Genomic DNA, 27,474 nt, shown 5'->3' with positions numbered 1-27,474 from the left:
AATATTATTTTTATCTGTAAATATAAACACGCAATGTGTGACATCTAAAAATCAATGGATATAGGACAAATCAACGAATAAATGTACTTTATTAACAAAATAAAAATTAGTGCGAATCGAAACATGGGACAAAACGAAGCGGTTTGAGGTACGAATCAACCCTGTTTAAAACGACTCGGGTGAACTAGTAATAAATAAGGGCAAAACGACCTGTTACCGAACTGGAGCATCAGTCATCTTGATGCATATGACCCCACCAGTGCATTTTTTTTTGCTTTACATATCTTCAAACGTGTCATCGGAAAAGGTAATAGTTTAATATGATTTTGTAAAAGATGATATAAGAAAACCATAGCGTTTGGAGTAGGGTGGGGGTTACTTAAATTTAAAACAGGGCTTGAAATTAACATTTAGTATCCGTTCAGATTGTGGCAATCTATCATTTTATTGTCTAGCTGGATATGTAACTGACCCTGTTTGTACTTTTCACATTTAATTCTTCCTGAACTTAAAGGCGCACAATCACTGATTTAGTGGGCCTTATTTCTCTAAATACGGATTATAAATGACAATTACATTAATTTGGAATACCAAACCTCGCTACTGTATCACCCAAAACATTTTAATTGAACCATGATAGAGGGAATTCCATGACAACCTGTGAGCTGCTTCATTTTTAAAAATTGTAACTCTTTTATTATGAGTCTCAAACGTACGACAAAACTGAGTATTGACGAGGCTATATCAGGCCTCAGACCACAATTAATTTCGCTATATGTTTCTATATAGCCTTAGTGGCTGTAACATTTTTATTAATATCAGCAGGCCCGTGAAGTTTTGTATGTACCTTTGCCTGCATGGGGGACACATACCCTGAAAAGGACAACCCCTGTTGTCCAGCTCTTTCTCCCAGCATATTGGTTTAAACAGACACACCCTCTAAACCAGGCCGGAGTACACCCATTTTACACAAAAAGCACTACTTTTGCATGGGCCGGAATTACCACAAACAAGTCTCCAATGTCAACAAGTTACACATGTTTACAAACTACATGCTATCCCCTGTCACTTCAGTCAAACAGTTGCCACTTCATAGCTGTCTGCCATGAAATAATCACAGTCAAACAGCAGACTACTTGCGCGGTGAAACTTCCGGATTTTGGACAACCAAATGGGAAGATAACTGTAATCTGAGGCCTAATATATACGACAGCCATGTAAAGTACCTTTGAATTGTATATACAGTGTACGGTCGCCATATAGACTTTAAAATAATTTAAAATATATTATTTCTCGACAATCCCCCACCCACCCCAACAAACAAAACCGGCGAATACGCTGAAATAAAATAATAGTTGGACCATAAACTCACGATTTTTGTTTATTATTATTATTTGTTTTATTTTTTATTTTTTATTGTTTTTATTATTGTTTTGTTTTTCTGTTTTTTTGGTTTTTTTACGGAGCTGTCGTACACAGCCACAGGGGGCACGTGTGCAGGAATTTTAGCAAGGGGGGGGGGTCTAGACTCCGGTGAGCAACGTTTATAGAGGGTGGCACGCTCTGCTGGACAATTATCAGGGCGTAAACCCTAGAAAACTAAATGTGCTTAAAGGAGAGGACAATTAAGGCACTTGGCCTGGTATGCATATTTAACGATATATAATGCACATTATTGCTTAATATCAACAAGTATAATCGTATAGTAAATTAATAAAACGGTTAAATGTGACGGCTATTATATATAACGGGCGCAGCCATTTTGTACCATCTCAGTGAGTACACCCTCTGTCGAGCTGGTGGTTACGTAATGCTTAACGTGTCACGTCAGGAATGAGCCTTAGAACTAGAGAAACACAATCTACCTGGTTTTTGCCAGTTAATTGACGCTGTCTAGACACAAAAATACATACCGGTATTGTGGACTAAAATTGTAATGGACATGGTTTATTACTGTATTGATTAAGTAGACTTTTCCATCTAAAACCACAGAACTGACCAATTACGTAGTCCCAAAGAAAAAAAATATCACTTGGGTATCGTGGGTTGTCGTTTTTGCTCCAACGTAGCATATCAATAGGCCTAATAGTGTACATTTTTCCTTTGGATTATTAAACAGAGAAAAATACTATAACCCCGTTTTGTTCCGTTAATGCAACTTGAAATATATTTAGTTAAATAGTTTATTATATTATTGCGTCATTTATGCTGTTTTACAAGTCAGGTTGATCAAAGAGAAGCGCCTTGTCGAAAATTACTGCTTTTGTTTACACTGTACATACAGGAGATGGTCAGGAGCTGACGTCACTTCGCCCCAAGCTATCCCACCGGACGTCACAAAAACGAAACAAAATGGCTGCCCCCAGTTAGCAGGAATAATCATGGTTTTTTATTAACTCTAAAATTACGTGTTTTTAATTTGCTAAAGTGTCAGTATGTATTGGTGGTCCGGGTATGCATCTTTCCAACACATAAGGCTCTTGTTGGAGTTGACCCTACCTTTAAGCAGGGGATTCATATAGGTTCCATTAGACCAAATCAATTCCTATTGCCGATAATGTTAACGTTTACTAATAAAACTGATATAAGCAGCGTTTCAACACACCCAGGAAGTACAGCAATAGAAAGTGTGGCACCTCACATCTAATCTAGCTACAAGAAAATGGGGGGTCACGTATCATTTAAGAGATTTAATTTATGTTTTTAATAGCAACCGTCATTTTTGCTGAAAATTGCAGTTCCATTTTTGGGGGTACCCCGCATTAGTTTCAACCTCTGGTATATACTGCATAACAACTGTATAACAAATAAAAGTGTATTTATTTATTGTCAATGGATAATAGTATTTGCACAAATAATCAATGTCACATATTACTACCAATCACACCCACAGCTGCTTTTACTCCGTAAATATTTGACGGTGCACATCGAATTTTGACACGGTACTCTCTTCTTTGGTACTATGCAACCTATATCCAAAAAAATTATTTTTCAAAAAGTGTCCAATTGGGTGTTTTCATGACTATCAGGATCTTCTGTGTTCTGATATGATGTGACAACATAATTGAAAGTGTTGTTCCTACAGTGCAACCTGATTTAATGTACACCTCAGGAAGCATCAGTGTTATGCAAAGTTGTATACAAATGCAATGTATCATATTTAAAACAAATAATAAATAAAAATACTACTCTTGAAGATACATACTATGGGTTGGTTGTGTATGCTTAGTTGTATATGTAGTGTGTGCATGCATAGTCAGAGTCTCTCATTTCCAATAAATAATTACCTTAAAACTCATTTATTGCAGTGACCCTGTGTTTTGAAAGACTTTAATGGGCATATGATAAGAACTTCACTAGAAAAAAAGCATATTATATGTGGTATCTGAAATGAACACCACTGCATCCACAAATAGTATTAAATTAATGTGTTACACATCATGGTGGGGTAAACACCCAAGGTATGGACTATGCTTGGATGTCAAGTCACTGAATGCAATATTTTCAAACCCATCAGCCTAGTTGGTTTTTATATATGCATTATTAAATCCACTGACAGCTACCAATATATCTGTTGATATTTTATTAATAATCTCCAGTGATTGGTGCTTACAGACATGTATCATATCTAGAGTTATCATTAGGGTTTTACATCTTTATTTTTTATTTGTCATAAAAAAAAGGACATTTAATCCATCGAAAGAGTGCGAAAGTCATTTTTCTTTAATTATTTTCTGTTTTAACTGAATATAATATTTATATCGTATGCATTACTACAATCTGTAATGTAACACATCATTTACATAGTAATATTCGAAAATATAGCTTTACAAGTGTGGTAATAGTGGAAGATAATACTAACACACTCCTAGGTAGATTAACAAATGTGTCAAAATTGCTCTTGTACTTGGTATATACTTCAAATACCCTTTACTATAGAAAACTCACTGAATATATGGACAAGATTTAATGAACTGACCTAAAGCTATCATTACCAAGCTTATATTTGTGTACAAATAAAGAAGAGAATGCAAAATGGCTACACAGAACCCACTTCTGTAGATTTTAATGTTTTTGCCAAACTCACAAAAACAATTGTAAAAACTCCCATATTTGCCTAAAACATAATTCACCAACCTAAAAAGTATGTTAAAATTACAGCAGAAATCAGGTTATTTAAATATAGTCATTCCAGAGCCAATTGCATTCAAATACACATTGTTAATGGAGATCTAAAAGCTTAACCTAATATCAGCTAACATTATTTTTTAACGAAAAATAAATTATTACTAATAGCTTATTTCATCTTGCCTAGACTTATTATCCTAAATAAGATTAGTGTTATATGACATGTCCATCACCTTGGATAAATAAGCTTTAAAATATTTTAAGTAAAACATATGGGCCAAAATCGCCAATTGGTCAGCACAGACTTTTTTTTCAAACTCTATTCTCAGCAGTGCACAGTAAATTAATGCCAAGGTCAAGGTCATTATGAACTCCCATGCCTGAGTGTAACCTATTTAAGCAATTACGACTGTCAAATAACAGTAAATGGCACACAATATAAAATAATGATAATATAGTGAATATATGCTATACGTTCCATTAGACCAAATCAATTCCTATTGCCGATAATGTTAACGTTTACTAATAAAACTGATATAAGCAGCCTTTCAACACACCCAGGAAGTACAGCAATAGAAAGTGTGGCACCTCACATCTAATCAAGCTGCAAGAAAATGGGGGGTCACGTATCATTTAAGAGATTTAATTTATGTTTTTAATAGCAACCGTCATTTTTGCTGAAAATTGCAGTTCCATTTTTGGGGGTACCCCGCATTAGTTTCAACCTCTGGTATATACTGCATAACAACTGTATAACAAATAAAAGTGTATTTATTTATTGTCAATGGATAATAGTATTTGCACAAATAATCAATGTCACATATTACTACCAATCACACCCACAGCTGCTTTTACTCCGTAAATATTTGACGGTGCATGTCGAACTTTGACACGGTACTCTCTTCTTTGGTACTATGCAACCTTCAGCAAGCGATTATTATTATAATTATTATTTATTTTAATTTTATTTATTTTGGGGGGGATGAAGGGGGAGTGGGGCTATTTTGTTGTTTACTTTTTTTTCTCTTTTTTTTTTTTACGGAGCTCCGTATACAGTAGGCTACCTCTGCAGACGCGTGTGCAGGGATTTTAGCATGGGAAGGGGGTCTACACGGAGGCGAGTGAAGTTTACGGTGAGGGGTCGAGAAAAATGTATCACAAGCCCCCGCTGTTAGTTTGTGTACTGTCCGTAGTTGGTGTGTATTTAATTTCTTTTTCAGATAATCTCAGATAATGTATTCATTCATTCATATATAATAATAATAATAATTACACTATTATTATAGTAGGGCCTACTGCAGGGGCAATATTATACTTATTTTCGTTGTTTTTCTTTCGATTTACCCTACGTCGCATAGGACGGTCAAGCGTTCTCGTTACACGAGCTTGGCAAATCGTTTTGACATTGCTGTTATTCGGGGGTTGCCCATCACGTGACTACAAAAATAATACGTCACACCTCTTCCAAATAGCCGTTATTTTTTCCTGAATTATGGACCGTTGACATAATTCAATTATTTATTTTTTTACAAAATATCAGTAATTAGTGGCTTATGGTAGTTGTGTAAAGTAAATAAAGTACTTTTAGCGACAAATCAAATGTATATATTTTCAGATAATACTTTGTTAGGTCATTAATTAGGACCCTCTACTACAACACCAACTTGAATAAACACGTATACACACTCAGTGACACTGCACACATTTACGTGTACATGTCATATAACTATTACACGTATATAATCATTGTCATCATTATTATTACTATGTGTCTGATCTTACCATTTTATATTCTAATTATGTATGTTGTCCAATGTATACCATGCCATGTTTATATGATTCATATATAAATAAATGATTTGATTTGACAGAGCGCCTTTAATAATTGGGGTGTGACATGTTTGTAGGTGGGACTATGTACACTATAGTTTCAAATTAACATCTGAATTTTCAGTCTAAAAAATTTCAGTATGTTAGTAAAACCCATTTAATTCTGACTAGATGAAATCTTGTGAGAGGTTAATGTAATTAAAATAGTTTGTTTATATAATTTGTGAATATCATTAATGTCAGGTCCCCAGTTTGTCAGGTTTCCCCTTGGGAGTGTGAAGTGTACTAAATTATTACATAAAGAAATGCATTTAAACTGTAATTTGTTCGGGTCTAAAAGACCATTTCCAACTAAATTTGGTGGCAAGTTTTCTTGACCTATGGAGAGACAAAATTGTGAATTTGGTCATTCTGACCCCTCCCCAAAAGGGCCTGAGAGGTGGGTCCCAAAAGGGGAAAAAAACTGAGACTGTTTTGAAATCATTATCTGTTCCATAAATGCCAAGCCTTGACACTTGAAGAAATAAATTTGTGAATTTGGTCATTCTGATATCCCAATTGGGAAATGAGGGGCAGGGCCCAAAGGAAAAAAAACGAGCCAATTAAACAAAAATCTTATTCTCTACTTCTAGAAATGCTATAATTGCATACTCTTCATATATACTACTCAAAAGAATTTAAGGGTCAAAAATTTATAACCAAATAAGTTTCAGAGTGTATTAGATTGATGATGTAAACTACACCAATTTTTTTATTTATTGTTCCATATTTACAAAAAACCACAAATAAACGTCACTGTATACAAGAAAGTCACATGACATGCTGTCAAAGTTGAAGGTTGTCAAACATGGATTTTACACATTAGAACATTCGTTTAATAGTGTGTGAATCCACCCCTGGCGCGAATACATTCGACACATCGTTGCCTCATGCTGTTGATCAGACGTCTGAAGAACTCTTGGGGAATGGCCTGCCACTCTGCCATAAGAAGTTGACCCAGATCATGAAGGTTGGCCGGAGGGGCATGGTTATCCCGAACTCTCCTGCCTAATTCGTCCCAGGCGTGCTCTATTGGGGCCAAGTCAGGCGAATATGCTGGCCAATCCATCCTGGCGATACCTTGTTGTCTGAGAAAGTCCGTTACCACCCTGGCGCGGTGGGGTCTGGCATTGTCATCCTGCAGACTGCCCCGCCACCAATCTGCTGAAGGCCTGGGAGAACCAACGGCCAGATAATCTCATTCAGATAGCGGATTCCATTCAGATTGCCATCCACCACATAGAGGGGGGTCCTGTGGTGGATAGAGATGCCGCCCCACACCATGACGCTGCCACCACCGAACCGGTGACGTTGTCTAACGTTAACGTCAGCGAAGCGCTCCCCAGGACGTCTGTAGACACGAACCCGACCGTCGTTGAACTGGAGACTAAACCTGGACTCATCAGTGAACATCACTCGACCCCACTGAACACGTTGCCACCGCAGATGAAGCGTGCACCAGTGACGTCTGGCCGTTCTGTGACGTGGTAGGAGTGGTGGTCGAACAGCCTGGCGACGGCAGCGTAGATTATTGGCTCTCAGACGATTGTGTATGGTTTGATCAGACACTCGAGTTCCAGTCGCAGTCCGCAGATTGTCACATAATCGGCGTGCAGTGGTTGTGCGTTGACGTAGAGCCATATTGGTGATGTGAAAAAGCAAGTTATGGGCACTTAGCAGACCTTTCGCTTTCGCCCTAATTTATGTGCAAATGTAAGCATGTTTTCACCATTAGAACTAGTCGACAGTGTCAATGACAGTGGATTTTAATTCATTTAAGGGTTGCTTAGACCCACTTTCATCAAAATGGAACAATACCATGCGTGACATTATGGTCTAGCTAATATAATTGACATTCAGAAAATAATGTCGAAAATATCGTCTGACCCTTAAATTCTTTTGAGTAGTATATATGTAAAAGTCTTTAGATGGTTTATCAAAGTTGTGAATTTCATCAATGTTGGGTCCCCTGTTTGTGCCCGAGGAGGGGTGAATTTGACTACATTTAGAGTTATAATTTCTTCACAACTACTAGACCATCTCCAGCTAAAGTTAATGGGAAGCTTCCTTGACCCATGGAGAACCACTGAAATCATGTATTTGGTCATTCTCAACCCCCAGACAAAATGGGTATTGTGCTTATCCATGAGTCTGGTAGATGGGGTCAACTCAAGTGACCGTTTATGCCACAGACCTCATGTTTGAAGTGACAGACCATAGTTTTTAAACATTACAACATATTTGTCACTATATATTAAAGCAGCTTTTGATAATTAAAATCAGACATTTCTTATTTTAAATTATCCATGTCTGTACATCCAAATTTTCTGACCATCCTTTTGTTTCTAATACCATGAAATGTTTTTTTCTTTATATTTTAGTCTATTTTTAAAAGATATTTCGCCCTTTCAGTATCACAAATTCTTGTTTCACTCTTGTAATTTTACCCAAATGTGTTTCAGCTTTGTAAATTAACCAAACATTATCGTGTCCATTATTACAGATTGAAACTATAGGGTCTGTGTCAGATATATTCTAAATTTGATTCACGTTTATTAAACAATATCTTAAACCTTGCTTCTTTAAAAACAAAAGTGTAATGTCTTATCCCACTTCTGACACCACGTAATGTCTGTAGATGATGTATATAATGTTTACCAGTGTTAAGATGACCTTGACACAGAGCTGCTTCTGCTTTCTCATTTTGTGTTGTTTCCTCCATGTACAAGACATTCCATATACATGTATATATAAACGTCACACAAAAGTACTTGTTGAAAGGAGAAGTAGGAAGTCACTGCATGGCTATTTCAAGTTATATGGTTGTATTAAACAATATTATATTATGCTGTAGGCTGATGGACAAGCAGGAATCTAAATTCTGGGGGACTAGTAAACTGTAGTTTCATGCATGGTAACCAGTCCGATTACTAGAGATATATTTTTCATTTCTGCATTACATAGGACAACTAAAAACCGCAATGTACAAAAATGAACAAGCAAGAAACTGTAACTTTCAACCAGAAACATGGTTTATTGTAGAAAAATGTATCAAAATTACTTTAAATACTTTTTTTTTTTTTTACATATATGGCACCCAATGTTCGTATTTTGCTCCATTCCACTTGGAAAAAGTTTGTTTTGTTTAACGACACCACTAGAGCACATTGATTTATTAATCATCGGCTACTGGATGTCAAAACCATCCTGCTTGAATGCAGGTGGCAAATTGTATCCTATTACAGTGTACCTCACTCATATTTAGACCAGTATGCATTATTTTCTCCACCTACTTTGACTTCATAAAATTATATATTTATAGAAATGCATTGGTCTTGAAATGTTAGGGAGCAAGATAAAATTTGCCACTCAATTCGGACAAACATTTTTAGAAGTAGCTTTTGCTTTACATCTTCAAGAATTGTACAACTATTCAATGTAATTAGGGTGACCAATATTAAATCAAATATTGTAAAAATTACACAAAACAGAAGATGATGACGAAGAAAAGATCCAAGTGACTAGTTTAAATGAACATAAATTAAAGTTTATATCAGTACAAACAGTCTAGAACTGTCTCTCAATTTCAAGCGGGGCAGGATGTAGCCCAGTGGTAAAGCATTCACTTGATGCGCAATCGGTCTAGGATCGATCCCCGTCGGTGGACCTATTGGGCTATTTCTCGTTCCAGCCAGTGCTCCACAACTGTTGTAACAAAGGCCGTGGTATGTACTATCCTGTCTGTGGGATGGTGCATATAAAAGATCCCTTGCTGCTAATCGAAAAGAGTAGCCCATGAAATGGCGACAGCAGGTTTCTCTCTCAATATCTGTGTGGTCCTTAACCATATGTCTAACCCCATATAACCGTAAATAAACTGTGTCATTAAATAATAAATAAAACATAAAACAAAAAAAACTCAATTTCAAGCACTTGCTTCCAGATTAAAATGTCAAAATCATTGCTTCCACAAAATCAATTTCAAACCTTGAAAATGGATCAGTTTAAATTACTCTTGTTTATTTACAGTTGTGTATCACTTTCAAACTGAGATAAACAATTTCACCATCTTAAATGGAGCCAGACACAAAGGAAAATGGTGCAGAAAAAAAGCCTAAAACTGTAAAGGAGACGTTGTTGAATGTTGATTACTGGAAACTACGCTGGGCACAGAGAAAAGTAGCCTTTCATAGCGCCAATGTTCATAAGTAAGTAAGATGTTTCAGTTAGACTTTGTTTTGTTTAGCACCATTAGAGCATATTGATTAATGAATCATATGTCATGTAGTCTTCACACAAACCTGCAACATTTGTTCATTATACAGGGTAAGCAAGAAACCTTTTACATGCAATTTCTCATAGAGAGGACAGCCTTTGATAAACTAGCCATGGGACAACAGTTGGGACTGGGAAAACCCGATGAATCTTCTGAGGTAGGATGTTTAAGATACAGTTCAACAATTATATAATGCAAAATTTAGTATTTTTTAAACTCCTGCCCCCCCCCCCCCCCCCCCCCCCCGATATAATACTTTGTATTGCCGAGACCACCCCTCTCTGAAGTTACTTTATACTAGTCAACACACACCCCTCCCTCCCTTTTACAATCACTCTGACTTAATTTGACTAACATTGGATTTTCTGAACATTGAAGGTTTTGTTTAGTTTCTTTGGTAAGAAATATTAGATAGAGAATCTTTTGTTAAAAACAAGAGGCGGGATTTAGCTCTGTCAGTTGAGCGCTTGCCCGAGGTGCTTGGATTGCAGGATCGAACCACCTTGTTGAACTGATTGTTTTTCTCTCATTCCAACCAGTGCACCACAACTGGTCAAAGGCCATGGTATGTGCTTTCCTGTCTGTGGTTGCATTAGAAAACCAACCCTCTGCCTGCTACCGACCCCAGTCAGGCTGCAGGTGCTCACTTGCACCTGTGAGTGCAGGCGGTCCCTTCTCCACCCTGCCCAACCTTTCCTGTCCTGGACAGAAGAGCTGGCCAAGGCCAGCACCTGTTCCCATGACAGGCATGGACTAAAACAGCTTGCTCTGAATGTGTACATTAATCCCTATAACATAACATTAGGAAAAATTAGAAAAGTCAGAATTACCTAATTTTTGACATCCAATAACTCATGATTAATTAATCAATGTGCTCTAGTGGTGTTGTTAAACAAAAACTTTATTTCGTTAAAAACCATTTTACTTTTTGAATTAAAATGAGAGAGTTTTGATATCTTGTTAATTGACTCTTGATAAACACATCCCTCCCTCCTCTGTTTTATAATGTATCCCATGATACGCATGTGTTCATTAAATGGGCAAATGGACAGCTGATACTAGGGATGGTTCAACAGTTACCGTAGTCCATATGGGCCCCTAATATCAGCTGCACATTTGCCCATTTAATGAACACTGGTGTTATCAAACAGCAGGATGTGAAGCCAGCACTTCCAGATTAGACAAATATTTTAACAAGTAAAGTTTGTTTTGATACCACTGGAACATCCTACAGTCAGCCATGCCTGTCTCTGGTGAGCTTATTGTAAACTTCAACTCAGCCCATGCTGCGGGGGAAGAGAAGTTGACAAGCTTCTGCGGGTATTCAGAAAGAATACCTCCATCCATGCACCCATCCCTCTGAGCAGTTAACATTTGCCAAGGAGCCAGTCACGGATAAGCCAGGGGAAGAACTCAAGGCAAGAGCTGCTGAGATTGAGCGGAGTGCTCACACGGCATTGATCGACCTGGTTGAGGTCAGTCAACTTGTGGACCTCCTTGAGTTGCTGGAACATCGTATTGTTGAGGAGTGTGTGGCCTTATTCATCTCCAGTGGCACATACAGGAAGACACAGATGAGCAAGCTTATCCAGAAGCTCTCTCTGCAATCTGTAGATCTCGTTGACATGGGCATGATCTGAAGGATGGCAACTCACAGGGCTCACCCTGGATAAAAAATACCTGTAGCCACAAAATTAGCTAAATGGAATTTTTGTTAGCCATACTGAAAATGCTTTAGCCAAAATTGAATATTTATATATGAATAAAAAATGCATCTTTTTCAGCTAATTGTGTACAAACTGGAATAAATCTGAATAACAAAACCATATTCCCTGATCAAAATCAAAGACAGTAATGAGGGTAGGGACAGTTAATATATTACTTTCATTTTTCAGCGGGTGGGGGGATGCATTATTTTCAGAGTTGGAAGCCAGTACCCCCTGCAACCTATAGTTATTATTTACAAGTGTTGTTTTTTCTCCTTCCTTACATAATGTATAAATGGCAAAACCAAAACCCCACATCTTCCCTTCCCGTTCAAAAGTTAGACTGAGATGGCTGAACAGGTAACCTTTTTATTTGACCATTTTATCATAAATAAACTACACTGTCATATTTATTGTGTTTGTTTCATGTGTTAAATAAGATTTAACACTACAAATTAACTACATAGCTTTTATAATGAAGGTTTAAATAACAAAATATTAATTTAAAACTCTTTCAAATGAACTCATCACCATCTCACATTAATATGACATCATATTTTACCAACGACATCATGTTAAATGAGTGCGCGTGATATCCCATGTAGGATAGAAATTTCTTACATAGCTTTCTTTCATGGGATAGCTCTGTTCTATATACCTGAGGATGAGAGATATATATATATATTGATATAAATGATATGATTTTTGTTTTAGATTTTTGGCTGAATACAACGATCGGTTGTTGGTGGGAAGAGAACACATAAAGATATTATTTCCTATGTGTGGGAAAACTGTGGACATGAAGTGGTTAGCAAAACAATATGCAAGATTTTTACAGAGATATTTTATGATTTAAGAAACTCATTACTGACTCATGTTAGTTGATACTTTTGCTGTGAAAAAAAACTAACTTAATGCAATTTGCCACATACATGTACAGGACAGCAAACAATGTGAACTTTGATGTACTGCCTAATAATTTTCGTCCATCTAACTACTAGCCAAGTCTTTTGACTGATTTTAATAGAAAGAGAAGTGATATTTTTCAATGTATGTTAACTGTGGTTTGGGGACCGAGTCTTATATTGATTTGTCTGGCATCCAGCCATCAACTTTTCCTTTGATATTGATCTTCTCCTAGTTTTGACTGAATTGTTCTCAAACTTGGTACAAGGATCCTCTGGAATACCCTCCACAAACAATAGAGAGATATTTTAGAAATTTAGAATTTTTAAATGTTTTTAAAATTTAAATTGAAAATTTGAAAGTCTAACTTCTTCTAGAGTTGTGATTAGATAGTTCTGAAATGTAGTATATGTATTATCAGGGGTGGTCTTCACAAATTAATAGAGAGATTTTGAAAAATGTTGAATTTGAAAATTTTGTTAAATGTTTTTGAAAATGAAAATGAAAATTTGTATGTCAATCTTCTAGTTTTGATCGGATAGTTCTGAAACTTGGTACTTTGTTCTCTGGGGCAGTCTTTACAAACCGTTTTCTCCTAGAGGTTTAAATTTAAAAGATTTAAGGAGAATTTTACTGCTGCTATGACATTTGACGGTGGAGCTTTTCTAATACCAATTTGTATGGCATCTGTCCATCAACTTTAGCTTTGAAGACATCTGCTTATAGAGTGTCGATTGAATTGTTCTGAAGCTTGGTACAGTGATCCATTGGGGCATTCTTCACAAACTAATAGAGAGATATATATATATAGGAAATTTTAAATTTTATTAAAAATGTTTACAGACAAAATTGAAAATTACATGGTGGAGCTCAAATGGCCAACAGACATGTTTTTTTTAATTATTTCAACTTAAAGCATTCAGTATAAAATATCCAGTTTAAGCTTCTTCCTGTGATGCACCATTCTTTGATTTCTATCTCTTTTCTAGGCAGACTAGAAAGACTGTGAATAGGACTCTTTGGAACTGTTTTGTTATAGAATGTATTAAAAATAGCAAGAAAATAAAACTTGTAGATTGTACAAATGAAGAACACAAGTTTATTAAAACTAATTGTGTTTTTATGTTTGATTAAAAAACAATGGTATGCTGGTCAAGGGAGATTGTAGCTTAATTAAGATTATTTTTAAATGTTAAACTTTCTAAGAATGACCTCATAATTATTTAAGAGTTTGCTGTTGCATAAGGGTAGCTACATGTTTTTTCTTTTTATTTGCAGGGCGTATGACCTGGGTCATGTTGTGGTTGGAGTGGAAGGAAGTGAGATACCTATTAAGGAGTTCTTTGAAGAAAGTGGTCTAGAATATACTGTTGAACCACTGACAACTATTGCAGGCAATCGTTACAAGGTATAAAAATAAATCCTTGATTGGTTTTATAGAAAACACTATTGGGTGACTTTAGCACTGAAATGTTGGATGTCCCAAAGAACACTTTAAAAAAATCTGGCTGCAAATTATTAATTTTAAGTTATTAAAATAATCACAGATTGATCATCAGAACGTAACTATTTAATGGCAAAAAAAAAAAATAATAATAAAAAAAAAAAAATATATATATATATATATATATGCAAAGTTTTCATGGATTTGTTGTACAAAAGTAATTTGTGTTTGTTGTTTTTTCCATATGTTGCATTATATAAATTTATCAGATATGAAAGTTATCTCTTGAGTTTTCTTGTTAGACTACTGATGGCAGAATCCAAATATTTGAGTGTGATCTCTTTGATTTCAACAAGTAAGTGACTGACATTTGTGATACATAAGTACAAATAGTTTAATTCATAACTCTAAATATCAGGCAATTTAGTACAGCTTCTAAAACAAGATACTGTATCATGTTTACTTTATAAAAAGTTCAGAAATATTAAATAGCAAAATTTGCACTTGAAAACTGATATATTTGGCTTTTGGAATAGTGCAAAAGTACAGTAGGACTGGGGAATAACAGGATATGAAAACATTGCATTAAAACAATTGATTTCCATTTCAGGCATCGAAATAAGTTGAGAATAGTTGTTCAGGTTACCACATATCAAGGTAGTGGAGATTGGTACTTCGTTCTTCATAGAATCTTATTAAAGTAAAACTACACCACCTAAATTTTGATCAACTGAGTGTTATTTAGATACACACACAGTGTCAGTACAATGAGAACAGTGGTATGGATGAATAACAAAGTATCAATAGAATCTCGTTGGGTTGAACTTGGAAGGGTCAAATACACTGCAACGCTCAAATCAAAAACAAAAATCAAAAACAAAGTCCTGAGTTACACATTGTTAACTGAATGGCTAGGTCGAACTACCCGATGGGTCGAACACTTTCTTGAGGATTCATCTGTTTTTGTCTAGAAAGGTTTTTATAGTAAAAAATAAAATACAAAATGTGTTTTACAAATCTATAGGTTACCACTGCTTACCAGGTCTGTATTTCATGGGAACCTATACATGGGTTACCTGACATATTGTCTATTTTGATGCCTGCATGTATTTCAGTCCTGCAGACAAAATATCAGTGTAAAAGCTTGGTCAGATTCCAGTCTAATTAAAATTACCTCCACTATTACATGTGGATCTAACAGCAGCCCATTGGAGCTCATGTACAGTTGACCTTTCATTCGACCAATCAAAACCTTACTTGCAAAATCCAGCCAGTGATTTGAAAAGAATTTGAAAACATTCGGGATTATGCCGAGGGTATACGAAATGATTTGGGTGAATCACGAAGTATACTGGAAACTAATTTCAGTATAAAATTTTGTATAAAATTTGTTTCAAGACGAAAAAACAAAACAAAAACGTGATGGTATAGCCATAAAATCTGTTTATACCAGTATACAATCCAGAGTTTAATACTGCACTTTTACCCCTGTTTTTTCAATGTTGAAATAGACCAACAAGTTCGCTTATTGCATAAATAGTCTCACCCAATATTTTTAGAATTTGTATGCTCCCGAATAATGCTATAAAAGGCGAAGTGTAATTGGTCGATATTTAAATTGTTATTTATAGATGACATGTCACCTGGACATGGGAGTCCACGCAATGCTGTTAGATCTACTGGTAGACCCAGAAGAGCTAACTTTAATCAGATTGGTCAGATTCATATCATGCATATGATTTGCTAAATTAATGTCACTTAATTAATTATATACTAGTGATTTAAATATAATGTGAATATTTTCTGAATAAAATATATTTTAAGCAAATTGATATTTAATTAACAATGTACTACTTTTCCAGCAGTATTATCGATTACAAATATGAATGGAGTTTAATGATTGTTTTACCAAAGAACTAACCTAAAGAATGATGAAATTTCCTGTTGACTTTGTCCATTGGGGTATAATGTAGGCCTATAGACTCTGCTTTGAATGTTTGACCAAAAAGAGCATGTATCACTCTATAATGTGCATCAGATTTATTTTACTGGTACATAAAACTGGCAATAAATGTCAAATTTACCATCAACTCCAAAATCAGTCATTGAGACTTTCCAAAAGTTGTTATTATTATTTTTTTGTATAATACACACCCTCATTTGTACTTGATCTTTTTTAAAGATGTGCATAATACACAGAAAAATCCAGTAACCTATTTCGTGATCCCTTGTTTTACTTTTATATAGTAAAATGACAAACCCCCAAACCCCACAAATCATTAAAATTGGCTACACATTTTAAAACAAAACTGCCATTTTCTTCAGAAAGTAATATTAATAGACCTACTTAGTCAGGACTAACTATTCACATTTGATTTTCCGTATGGTACCCTGTACTGTAGTCTTATGAACTTTTCTCAGTAACCACCCAGTAGATTATAATGTGGCTGTCGTGGTTGTTTTTCAGAGATCTTGCTGGACAGTTTGATGCTATTTGGGATCGAGGAGCGATAGTTGCTGTAAACAAAGACCAACAAAAACGGTATTTTTCAAAAATTACTTTCAGTCTGTCTAATGTTATTATTGGTCTTTATGCCACATTTAGGGGCGGGATATAGCCCAGTGGTAAAGCGCTCGCACGATGCGAAGTCGGTGTGGGATCGAACCCTGTCGGTGGGCCCATTGGGCTATTTCTTGTTCCAGCCAGTGCACTACGACTGGTATATCAAAGGCTGTGGTATATACTACCCTGTCTGTGGGATGGTGCATATAAAAGATCCCTTGCTGCTAATCAAAAAGAGTAGCCCATGAAGTGGCGACAGCAGGTTTTCTCTCAATATTTGTGTGGTCCTTAACCATATGTCTGACGCCATATAACCGTAAACAAAATGTGTTGAATGCATCATTAAATAAAACTCTTTTTTTTTTATTATACCACATTTAAGTGATGACCTTTCTTCAGTCTCAAGTTGCTCAGTTTGTATTTCGGTGCATTAATGATATATATTTAAACACAATAATGTAAACTGTTGTAGATTAAATTAATGTAGTGGTGATCCAATTATTTCAGTTTGTTGGATATAACTCACATTGACCATTTGATTAATAGAGTAGGCCTACAAGTTTTTTTCTTTTATGATTGAGTAAAACTGAAGAGTTACTTCTCTTTTTATTCCATAGTCCTAATGAATAATAAATATAATTAGTGTTCTATTCAGTTTTCATTTACTTTCTATTCAAGGTTTTTCTCATTATATATATAACCAGTGCTGCTCCATGACTGGTATGTTAAAAGCCACAGTATGTGTTATCCTGTCCAGAAAATTGCTTATAAAATGTCTTATTGCTGCTGACACAGGTTCATTTTCTTCCACTACCTGGTCATTTGGTATATTTATACAGGGCCATACCAAAATTAAAAAAAAAACAACAAAAAACCCCCAAAACTACAACAAGGGTTGGATCTAGCTCAGTTAGTAGATCCCTCGGCTGAGGTGCATTGATTGTAGGATCAAATGCTTTTGGTGGACCCATTCACTGATTGTTTTTTCCCCATCCCAAGTACTGTCCATGACTGGTATATCAAAGCCATGGTATGTTCTGTCTTTGAGAAAGTGCATATAAAAGATTCCTTGCTGCTAATGTAAAAATGTAGTGGGTTTCCTCTAAGACTACAAGTCAGAATTATCAAATGTTTCATTTCCGTTATGACTAATACTTATGACTAATTAGTCTATGACTAATAAATTAATGTGCTTTAGTGGTGTCGTTAAACAAAATGAACTTCATAACCTTTTTTTTTAAGTTTAAAAGTGTCCTTTTTGTTTTTATATTACAGTGCCTGATTTTTGTACTGTTTGTCCATGGGGCTATTTCTTGTTCTAGCCAGTGCACCATGACTGGTGTATCAAAGGCTGTGGTTTGTGCTATCCTGTCTGTAGGATGATGCATATAAAAGATCCCTTGCTACTAATGTAGTGTGTTTCCTCTCTAAAACTATATGTCAGAATTACCAAATGTCTGACATCCAATAACCAATGATTAATAAATCATTGTGCTCCAAGTGGTGTTGTTAAACAAAAGAAACTTTTAACTTTTCTTGTACTGTCACTCCGTACAAGTAGTTAGCTTGGGCTAGATGGTGGCTTATATATTTACAAGATATTTTTCATCTTTGCATCTATGGATGAAATTATTTTATCGTTTATTGTCTTTTTTCTTACCAGATTCGCATCCCTATGGATGAGGATGTTCCAATTGCTGATGATTCTATCGTAATTATTTTTCTATTACATAGTTTTAATGCTTGAAATCTATTCTTTCTTACCAGATCGGTCTACAGCGGTCATTGGGATTTTTTAAAGACCCTAATGGCACCAGGGGTAGGTGCACCGACGCCAATTGCTGTGCATGCTAAATCATTTGATGATTCTAACTGTAGCCCAGTAGTGGCGTAATTATTTTGTGTGGTCCTATTACCATATAGAATTTTAATGCTACCTGAAATCTATTCTCTTCTTGTTCTTCAACAAAAGGAATAACCACCTATTTTTTAAGGCTTTTGGAATGTATTTATTTATTTCAACTTATTTTTGTGCTTATATCCAATTAAGGTTCAAGCACGCTGTCCTGGGCACACACCTCAGCTATCTGGGCTGTCTGTCTTGAACAGTGAGTTAGTGGTTAGTGAGAGAAGTCAGTGTAGTGGCCTTACACTTACTCACTGAGTCTTAACCACTACACAATCGTGCCCAGTTCACCATCTATCATGTTTCCTATAGACCTCCCCACCAATGACAGTGGGTTAGTTGGTTAGTGGTTAGCGAGAGAGAAGAGGGTATAGTGGCCTTACACCTACCCACTGAGCCCTTAAGAACTCGCTCTGAGTTGGAGCCGGTACCGGGCTATGAACCCTGTATCTACAACCTGTAATCTGATGGCTTAAACACTGCGCCACCGAGGTCGGTGTTGGAATGTAGGATTTATATTTGTTAATCTAGAGGAGACTACTCTCATTGCTTACGGTTTTAACAATTAAATAGTGTGCACGTTATTGTTGTTTTGTGTTGATAAAACACAACATATTTTGGCGACGAGGATAAACATCATTATAAACATTATAGTACCTGTTATATCATTTATAACACTTAGTAGCTACTGTGTTTCTGTAACAGAAAAATCAATCTCCACTGAGGGGATTTGAACCACATACTCTCAGTACAAGAATCCAGCACTCTACCAACTGAGCTAATAGGGAAATTCCCACTAGCTACTGCCAGTAGGAGCACTTTATCCAAACACTACTACATACTTCCCCCTCAAGTGAAGCTACGTCCCGGAGCTGTGGGCCATGGGCAGTTGAACTATTACGGTCCCGACTGGGTTATAATTGTATTCTTGTGTTAAGGACACACCCAGTCCCAACGTGGGCTCCATTTCTATGTAGATTATGATAACTGATATTTTAAGATATTTGCAACCATTCAAAGAATGTGAGAACTGGCAAGAATATGTAGAAATGTTTGAAAACATTTTCATTGCAAAGGACATTGATGATGATGATAAGAAAAAAATATGCATTTTTGTGTTTGAATGTAGGATTGGCAAAAAAACTCTGTTTGCCAGACATGTCTGAAACGAAGACTTTCATGGCTGTTGTTGACATTGTCACAAATCATTTTAAACTAAAACTCACTGAGGCTAGTACCAATCTTAGTATTTTATTCCAGAAGTCGTAGGAAGGAGAAAAGTACTGAGATTTTCCTGGCCATGTTGCATCGCCTCGCTGGCCCCTGTAATTTTGGGAAGTTTGTCACTCGATCATTGCATGATAGATTTATTGCAGGGATTAATAATGAACAAATCCAAAAGATTTTGACTGTTCCAGATGGTCAACTAACAATTAACCTTGCATGCAGAATGTGAGAAAAGGATGTCTGCAGATGAGCAAGCAGCTGGTGTAGGCATATTGAAAATTCAAGAGGAATTTTTAAGCCAGGTGTCAAGGAAATCAAGTTTCCAAGAAAAGAAAGAAATAGTGGATGCCAAGATGGAAAATAGATAAAGGACTGTTTTCATGATTCAAAGTATTATGTTTTTCCTGACAATAACTGTTTTTGTTGTTGATGAAAGAAAGAAAGAAAGAAAGAAGTGTTTTATTTAACGACGCACTCAACACATTTTATTTACGGTTATATGGCGTCATACATATGGTTAAGGGACCATACAGATTTTGAGAGGAAACCCGCTGTCGCCACTACATGGGCTACTCTTCCGATTGGCAGCAAGGGATCTTTTATTTGCACTTCCCACAGGCAGGATAGCACAAACCATGGCCTTTGTTGAACCAGTTATGGATCACTGGTCGGTGCAAGTGGTTTACTCCTACCCATTGAGCCTTGCGGAGAACTCACTCAGGGTTTGGAGTCGGTATCTGGATTAAAAATCCCATGCCTCGACTGGGATCCGAACCCAGTACCTACCAGCCTGTAGACCGATGGCCTGCCACGACGCCACTGAGGCCGGTTTGTTGTTGATGAAGAAAAGGTCATGTCAGAGCCAAATGTCCAAGTGGAAAAATCTAGCAGGTTTCCTCTCTAAGACTATATGTTGAGTGCGTCGTTAAATAAAACATTTCCTTCCTTCCTTTAAGACTATATGTTAGAATTACCAAACGTTTGACATCCAATAGTGATGATTAGTAAGTCAGTGTGCTCTGTGCTGTCATTGAACAAAACAAACTTTTTTGATTAACAAATGAGAGATTCTGGCTGTGAATCTTGTAACAGAGATAGGCAGGAACATGACAAATTCAATTCAATAAACTGGGCAACTTGAAGGAGTACAAGCAAAGATAAATGTTTTTCTATAGACAAGTTCGCATTTATGGTGACTACAAGATGACAGTAAACAAAGTCTCCAAGCTTGAAGAGTATCCAATGCTTACCTGTAATGATTGATTGAAAAGCTAGGAAAGAAATCTGTTCACCAGAAGCTGGATATGTAGGAAGTTTGTGTCAACTCATAAAGGTCTGTTACAATATAAATGCTCCTGTTCAATTCCAGACTGCTTCAAGAAATACTATTAGCTACTGGGTACTTTGATATTTTGGTATCCAGCAGTTGAAAACATACATGGTCCTTCTAAACTACCATTAGCATTTTCTGAGAAATCTGTCCAAAGACCTTCACCCTCTCCACAAACTGATGCAAAAGAGTGTGAAGTGGAACTGTGGTCCAACAACAACACTGTTTTGAGAAAACCAAGAAGATGATCTTGTCAGTAAAGTCCTTGTAGATTATTACCCAAATAGTCACTCATTCTACACAACAATACATAACAGTATGGTTTGGGGGCAGAGATCTTCCACACTATGAAAGATGGTTCAGAGCACCCAGCTGGATTTACGTCCAAGATATAGAATGAAGCAGAGAAGAATTCCTCCCAGCTGGATAAGAAAGTGCTGCCATGATCTTTGGGTTGAAGAAATTTCACAAGTATCTGTTTGGTATTGTTACTGATCATAAGCTTTGTTTGGTGAAGAGAAGCAGGTTCCTCTCATTGCATCTCCAAGTATTCAAAGATGGGCAGTCGTCAGGAGAGCTTATGAATATACCATATATAATACTGTCCTCAACCCCTGAAATTAAGAAAATTACCACAGCAAAAAAAAATGCCATGCAAAATGTCCACAGCATTTTTATCATTAACATGTTTGCTTCTCTGGATTGTAAGTAAATTTGAATGATCAGTTTGTTATTTGTTTCATTTGCCAATATGCTGTAAGATTCATTTATACCAGTGGCGGTATTCATCGACTGAAAGTGATGTAACAGTTAACATGCAAATGACACGTGCACGATCAAGAATAATGGGGTTGCAAGGGGGTGACACTTTGTATATATAGCGTAGTCAATCCACAGTGACATGCCAGTTCAATCCTTATCTTTTAATTATATTACATCAAAGTGTCAGAATTTATTTAATGCAGGATACAATTAAACTAATTTTATTTAATAACAGCATAATTTGTATTAGGAAATCTGTTACCAAGACCGAATTCACTCCTTTCAAACCCATATAGTTAGTTTTTTTCTTTTGGGTTAGGCCACTCAGCACCATAAAAGTGTAGTATATTTTGTCAATATAAATTACAGAGAAAATGTGATCAAATTATCGAACGATCTCTTTTTTAGCCTATATATGTATCTCTACAAATATCTCATCATCAGGCCGACCATAACACTTCAAGTGACTAGTTGGAGTGTATGTTCACCAATGTACTGAAAATAAGACATTTTTTAATGTTTACTTCTGCCATTTGTAAAATGTTACTAACTGAGATGCAATGTTAACTTTATATGGTTGATTACAGAGAGAGGGAGAGGGAGAGGGAGAGGGAGAGGGAGGGGGAGGGGAGGGGGGGAGAGAGAGAGAGAGAGAGAGAGAGAGAGAGAGAGAGAGTGAGTGAGTGAGTGAGTGAGAGTGAGTGAGTGAGTGAGTGAGTGAGTGAGTCAGTCAGTGAGAGTGTGAGTGAGTGAGTGAGAGTGTGAGAGAGAGTGTGTGCCTCTGGATAGCCAGTGGTCTGGACCAGGACAGAATACTATTGAACAATTTAGAAATTTAAGTCAACTGGGGAAGTGGGATTTTGATAATAATAAATTGTACATCGTACTTGCCTCCCTACCATCTACTGAGCTCCAAACTTCCACAGCCACACACCCACATCAAGTCAAACCATTGTGCTGTCCCATCGCAGTGTTCTTCGCAGATTGAGAAAGATCCAACGTTGGTGGAGTGACGCTTTATTGAACACTGGAACGAGGAAAGGATTTAGGCAGGAGAAATGATTTAGTTCATGTCTGGTGTTGTTGAGTGGAGCAAAACGTATTCGGATGATGAGAGGTGAGGTGGAGCCTCGCTGTATTCAAGAGAAACAAAATGTTATGTCATTAAGACGCTGGCACCACTTTAATTTTAAAAACCAAAAAGCAGCAGACATGATACAAAATACCAAGCCGCTGCCAATGGCACAGGACAGTGCAAACCACCCTGTTAAATTTGTAATTGATATTATAGCAAAGGAATAAAAACAGAATAAAATAAATCACAAATAGGTCATCTAGTTTTTCCCGAGAAGCATACTCCAGGACCCCCCTAGAAACTTTGCTTTGTGCCCTCGATCTCAGTCAGCACCAACACCGACCATACCACCCCCACCCCCCCACCCCGTCTAGTTGCTTCCGCCATGTCTGCCAAATAACATTACAAATTCTTATGGAAATGAGTCTTCTTAATTTTATGTGACATCTGTTTTTCAGGTCCACCTCATGTTATTCTTGAAAATCAAGTTTGTGATCTCTATGGTAAGACAAACAAATCATTAACACTTGTACATTTACATACCGACACACACACACACACACACACACACACACACAGACACACACACACATTCACATATAGACACAGACACACCTCTATGATAAACCTAACTTACACACACATTAACACAGGCACAGATACACACATTAACACCTTTATGGTAAAACAAACAAATAAATAACACTCAAACACACATTCACACACACATTAAGCGTATGAGGGGCAAAACCTGAAATTCGGGCACTAATGATGGAGATATTTGGCCAAAGTATGCTAACCTGAGACCTTTTTACCATATACATGTATTTCCATCATTCTACTCTCAAAATTAGTTGTAATTCATGTAAAAATGTGTAGTGATTTGTTTGCAACCCAATATAGCCGTTTGGTAGCAATGCGAATATGAATAAATGTTGTTTTCCAGATTCAGGCATTTTCGTTTAATTCTGGCAAAAGCCAGTCTGCTCCTGACAAAAATAGGAGCCCATATGCCTACACACAAACACACTACACACACACTACCACTAAGCAAAACTTTATTATTTTATTATGTAAATATTTATAAAATAACTAACGAGCTACGAGGAATTATGAATTATTTGTCCAGAGTGAATGAATGTTGTAAACCCGAGCCAATGGTGAGTGTTTTACAACATTCATTCACGAGGGACAGATAATTTGTAACTCCACATAGCGAGTTAGTTCAAAATTGTGATACATAAGTTAACTGCCAGTGCAAGCACTGTAAACATGTTTTATTTGGAAAAGATGTTTTTTGAGGACATGTAAGAAATAGTCTACCACACCCGTGTTCATTAGATACCATTTATGTATTTTAGGCTACAACTCACCCAATAGCCGATGTATTTTTCGTGCTAGGTGTCGTTAAACATTCATTTACACCGGCCTCAGTGGCATCGTGGTTAGGCCATCAGTCTACAGGCTGGTAGGTACTGGGTTCGGATCCCAGTCGAGGCATGGGATTTTAAATCCAGATACCGATTCAAAACCCTGAGTGAGTGCTCGGCAAGGCTCAATGGGTAGGTGTAAACCACTTGCACCAACCAGTGATCCATAACTGGTTCAACAAAGGCCATGGTTTGTGCTATCCTGCCTGTGGGAAGTGTAAATAAAAGATCCCTTGCTGCTAATCGGAAAGAGTAGCACATGTAGTGGCGACAGCGGGTTTCCTCTCAAAATCTGTGTGGTCCTTAACCATATGTCCGACGCCATATAACCGTAAATAAAATGTGTTGAGTGCGTTGTTAAATAAAACATTTTTCTTTCTTTCTTTTCATTCATTTACAACTCATCGTTTAAAAATGTATCCATCTTGCTTTTGCTCCTTGGTTAGATTTTGACACAACTTGTAAAATAAATGGTATATTACGACCACTCTCTACTTATCCTAAATGTATTTATAATGCTGTTTCTTTCAGGTGATAAGTGCACTGTAGAAAAAGTGTGTTCTGTGGATTCCTTCAAAGAAAAGCACAAGTCTTGGGGAATTACCGAGCTGAATGAAGACCTCTATCTAATCATTGTGAAATAGAGAAATGGAGTTTTTCAACATTTTAAAACTTAAACTACATTTTACTGACACCTAACCAACTCAGTAAAATCGGCCAATTTATTTACTTTACATTTATTTGTACCAATACACCCCTTGGGTTATTGTGTAAAATAACACACAATAGGGCATAAATAAAATGACAGTCATGGTAAGTTTGAGTAGATATTCCAACTCTTTCCTTTTATTCTTTACATCTGTTTTTGTCTTGGATTTTTTCAATATATTACAACAAAAAAAAGGAAACTAAATATTTACTAATGTAAGAGAAAAATCAGTCTCAGAGGGGATTTGAACCACGGACCATATGTAAGCTAATAGGGAAATTCCTACTAGCTACTGCCAGTAGGAGCTTTTATACTACATCCTCCCTCCTCGGCCTGGAGCTGTGGGCAATGGGCAGTTAAACTGTAATGGTTCCTCAATGCTTATAATTGTATTCTTGTGTTATGTCGGCTCCAAATGTAACAGATAAATAAAACTCCACAGAGGGGAATCAAACCAAAGACCCTCTGTATGAGAATCCAGCACTCTGCCAACTGAGCTAACAGGAATATTTATACTGGTCACACTACTACACCAATTTGGGGTGGAATTTAGCTCAGTCGGTTGAGCGCTCGCCAGGGGTACTTGTGTTGCAGGATCGAACCACCTCATTGGATCTATTCCAACTGATTGGGGTTTTTTCTCTTTTCCAACCGGTGCACCACAACTAGTCAAAGGCCATGGTATGTGCTTTTCTGTCTGTGAGAAAGTGCATATAAAAGATCCCTTGCTGCATTAGGAAGAATGTAGTGGGTTTCCTCTGTTGACTACAAATCAGAATTATCAATGTTTGACATCCAATAGCCGATGATTAATTAATCAGTGTGCTCTTTAGTGGTGTCATTAAACAAAACAAACTTTTAATTACACTAGTTGGTTTGATACCACAAATTTAGGCCTAATGGTGGGTCAGTCACAGCAAATCTATATGTTAAAGGAAACCTACCGGAAAATTAGAACCGTTTTCTCCTCATTTTTTAATATACATGTACTAGTACAATGTATACAAAGCGTTGTTAAATAAAACATTTCCAATGTATATGAAATAAAATTTATAAAACTATTTCCACATTATAGTGCATTAAAGATGTATATTGTTTTCATATATATGCATGTATTTGGAAATGAATGAAAATGGTTTGATTTGGTAAGTTTTGCTTGGAACTTTAGTCTTGTCATGTTAAATTTTGTGTCACTGATCATGGCACTTGGTATTTTGCTGAATATTCACTTTAGAATTGTTCATTTTGGATGACTTTTATGCTGGTAAAATATTCTTATTTGTTAACTATTATTGAGTTACATGAGGTAAAGACATTTGATTCATGTTTTGTTTAAGGATGCATGGCCCATAAAGGCCAGGTGAGTGTGCTGGGTGGCTTCGTGTGGGGGTTTGGGAAAAGTTTTCCTCTTTTTTTTTTCAATGCATTTTCTAAAGGACCGTAACTCGAACTTTGCTCTCCACAGTCTGTAGGCTTATTATTTCTTGCATCATATGAACAGAAAATCATTTAGTCAGATTTACAGCTTTATACATTATAGATGATGTACAATAAACAGTCTAAAGCACCCCATATGGCCCCTCATTTCAACTTAGCAGGACACAGTTACAACTGCACTGTACTACAAAAGATTGTTAATCTTGATAAATCCAAATTGAACATTGCAGAATCACTCTGATACACCGCTTAAACACAATGTGGCCTGCAGGACTCGATGAGTATGATTCAAGCAGTAATTAACTTTCTGTTTGTTAGTCTTCCCAGGCAGCTTACCTGGTGACATTATGATTCTTTTATCTTAACTGTTTTTAGATCTTTATTTTGTCTGTCCTCCCAGTCAGCCTATCTTTAGATGTGATCAATCTTTTAACTCTGGTGTTTCAATTGAACTGTTTTATCCTACTGGTTTTAAACGCTTAACTCCTGTTTTTATGTTTAGTTTTCTCCTGACGAAACATTGACGATTTTAAACTTGTGGTTTTAAACAGACATTACTTTTATTAGATGATGATTATGAACTACTTTGAAGGTACCTTAGTTTGCTATTATAGAAAGAGGCCAAGGTAGGGTTTTTTTTCTTCATTTTAACTTTGTCATGGCAATGCTGGTGTTTGTTGTGATTAAATGTATTTAAGATGTGATT

General features: G+C 36.4%; 1 protein-coding gene across 1 annotated transcript; it reads left to right on the top strand.

Moving 5' to 3' along the window:
• Window positions 1-159: 159 nt before the first annotated feature.
• LOC121374481 (probable thiopurine S-methyltransferase) lies at window positions 160-26,000 on the top strand. Its single transcript, XM_041501579.1, has 9 exons — window positions 160-307; window positions 10,027-10,205; window positions 12,694-12,786; window positions 14,164-14,293; window positions 14,632-14,684; window positions 16,797-16,871; window positions 20,059-20,123; window positions 23,651-23,695; window positions 25,154-26,000. The coding sequence occupies exons 2-9, from the start codon at window positions 10,072-10,074 to the stop codon at window positions 25,264-25,266; spliced, it is 708 nt and encodes a 235-aa protein (XP_041357513.1). The 5' UTR covers window positions 160-307; window positions 10,027-10,071; the 3' UTR covers window positions 25,267-26,000.
• Window positions 26,001-27,474: the final 1,474 nt, after the last annotated feature.

This window comes from Gigantopelta aegis, chromosome 6 (assembly GCF_016097555.1).
Source record: "Gigantopelta aegis isolate Gae_Host chromosome 6, Gae_host_genome, whole genome shotgun sequence".
NCBI classification, from domain to species: domain Eukaryota; kingdom Metazoa; phylum Mollusca; class Gastropoda; order Neomphalida; family Peltospiridae; genus Gigantopelta; species Gigantopelta aegis.
Note: the sequence above shows the minus strand (reverse complement) of the source record. Positions and strands in the feature narration are given on the sequence as shown.

Coding starts and splice junctions, on each gene's coding strand:
- LOC121374481 (XM_041501579.1), top strand. CDS start 10,072: ATGGAGCCAGACACAAAGGAAAATGGTGCAGAAAAAAAGCCTAAAACT. Junction 10,206..12,693: donor CATAGCGCCAATGTTCATAA/GTAAGTAAGATG, acceptor TTTTTGTTTTAG/ATTTTTGGCTGAATACAACG. Junction 14,685..16,796: donor GATCTCTTTGATTTCAACAA/GTAAGTGACTGA, acceptor GTTGTTTTTCAG/AGATCTTGCTGGACAGTTTG.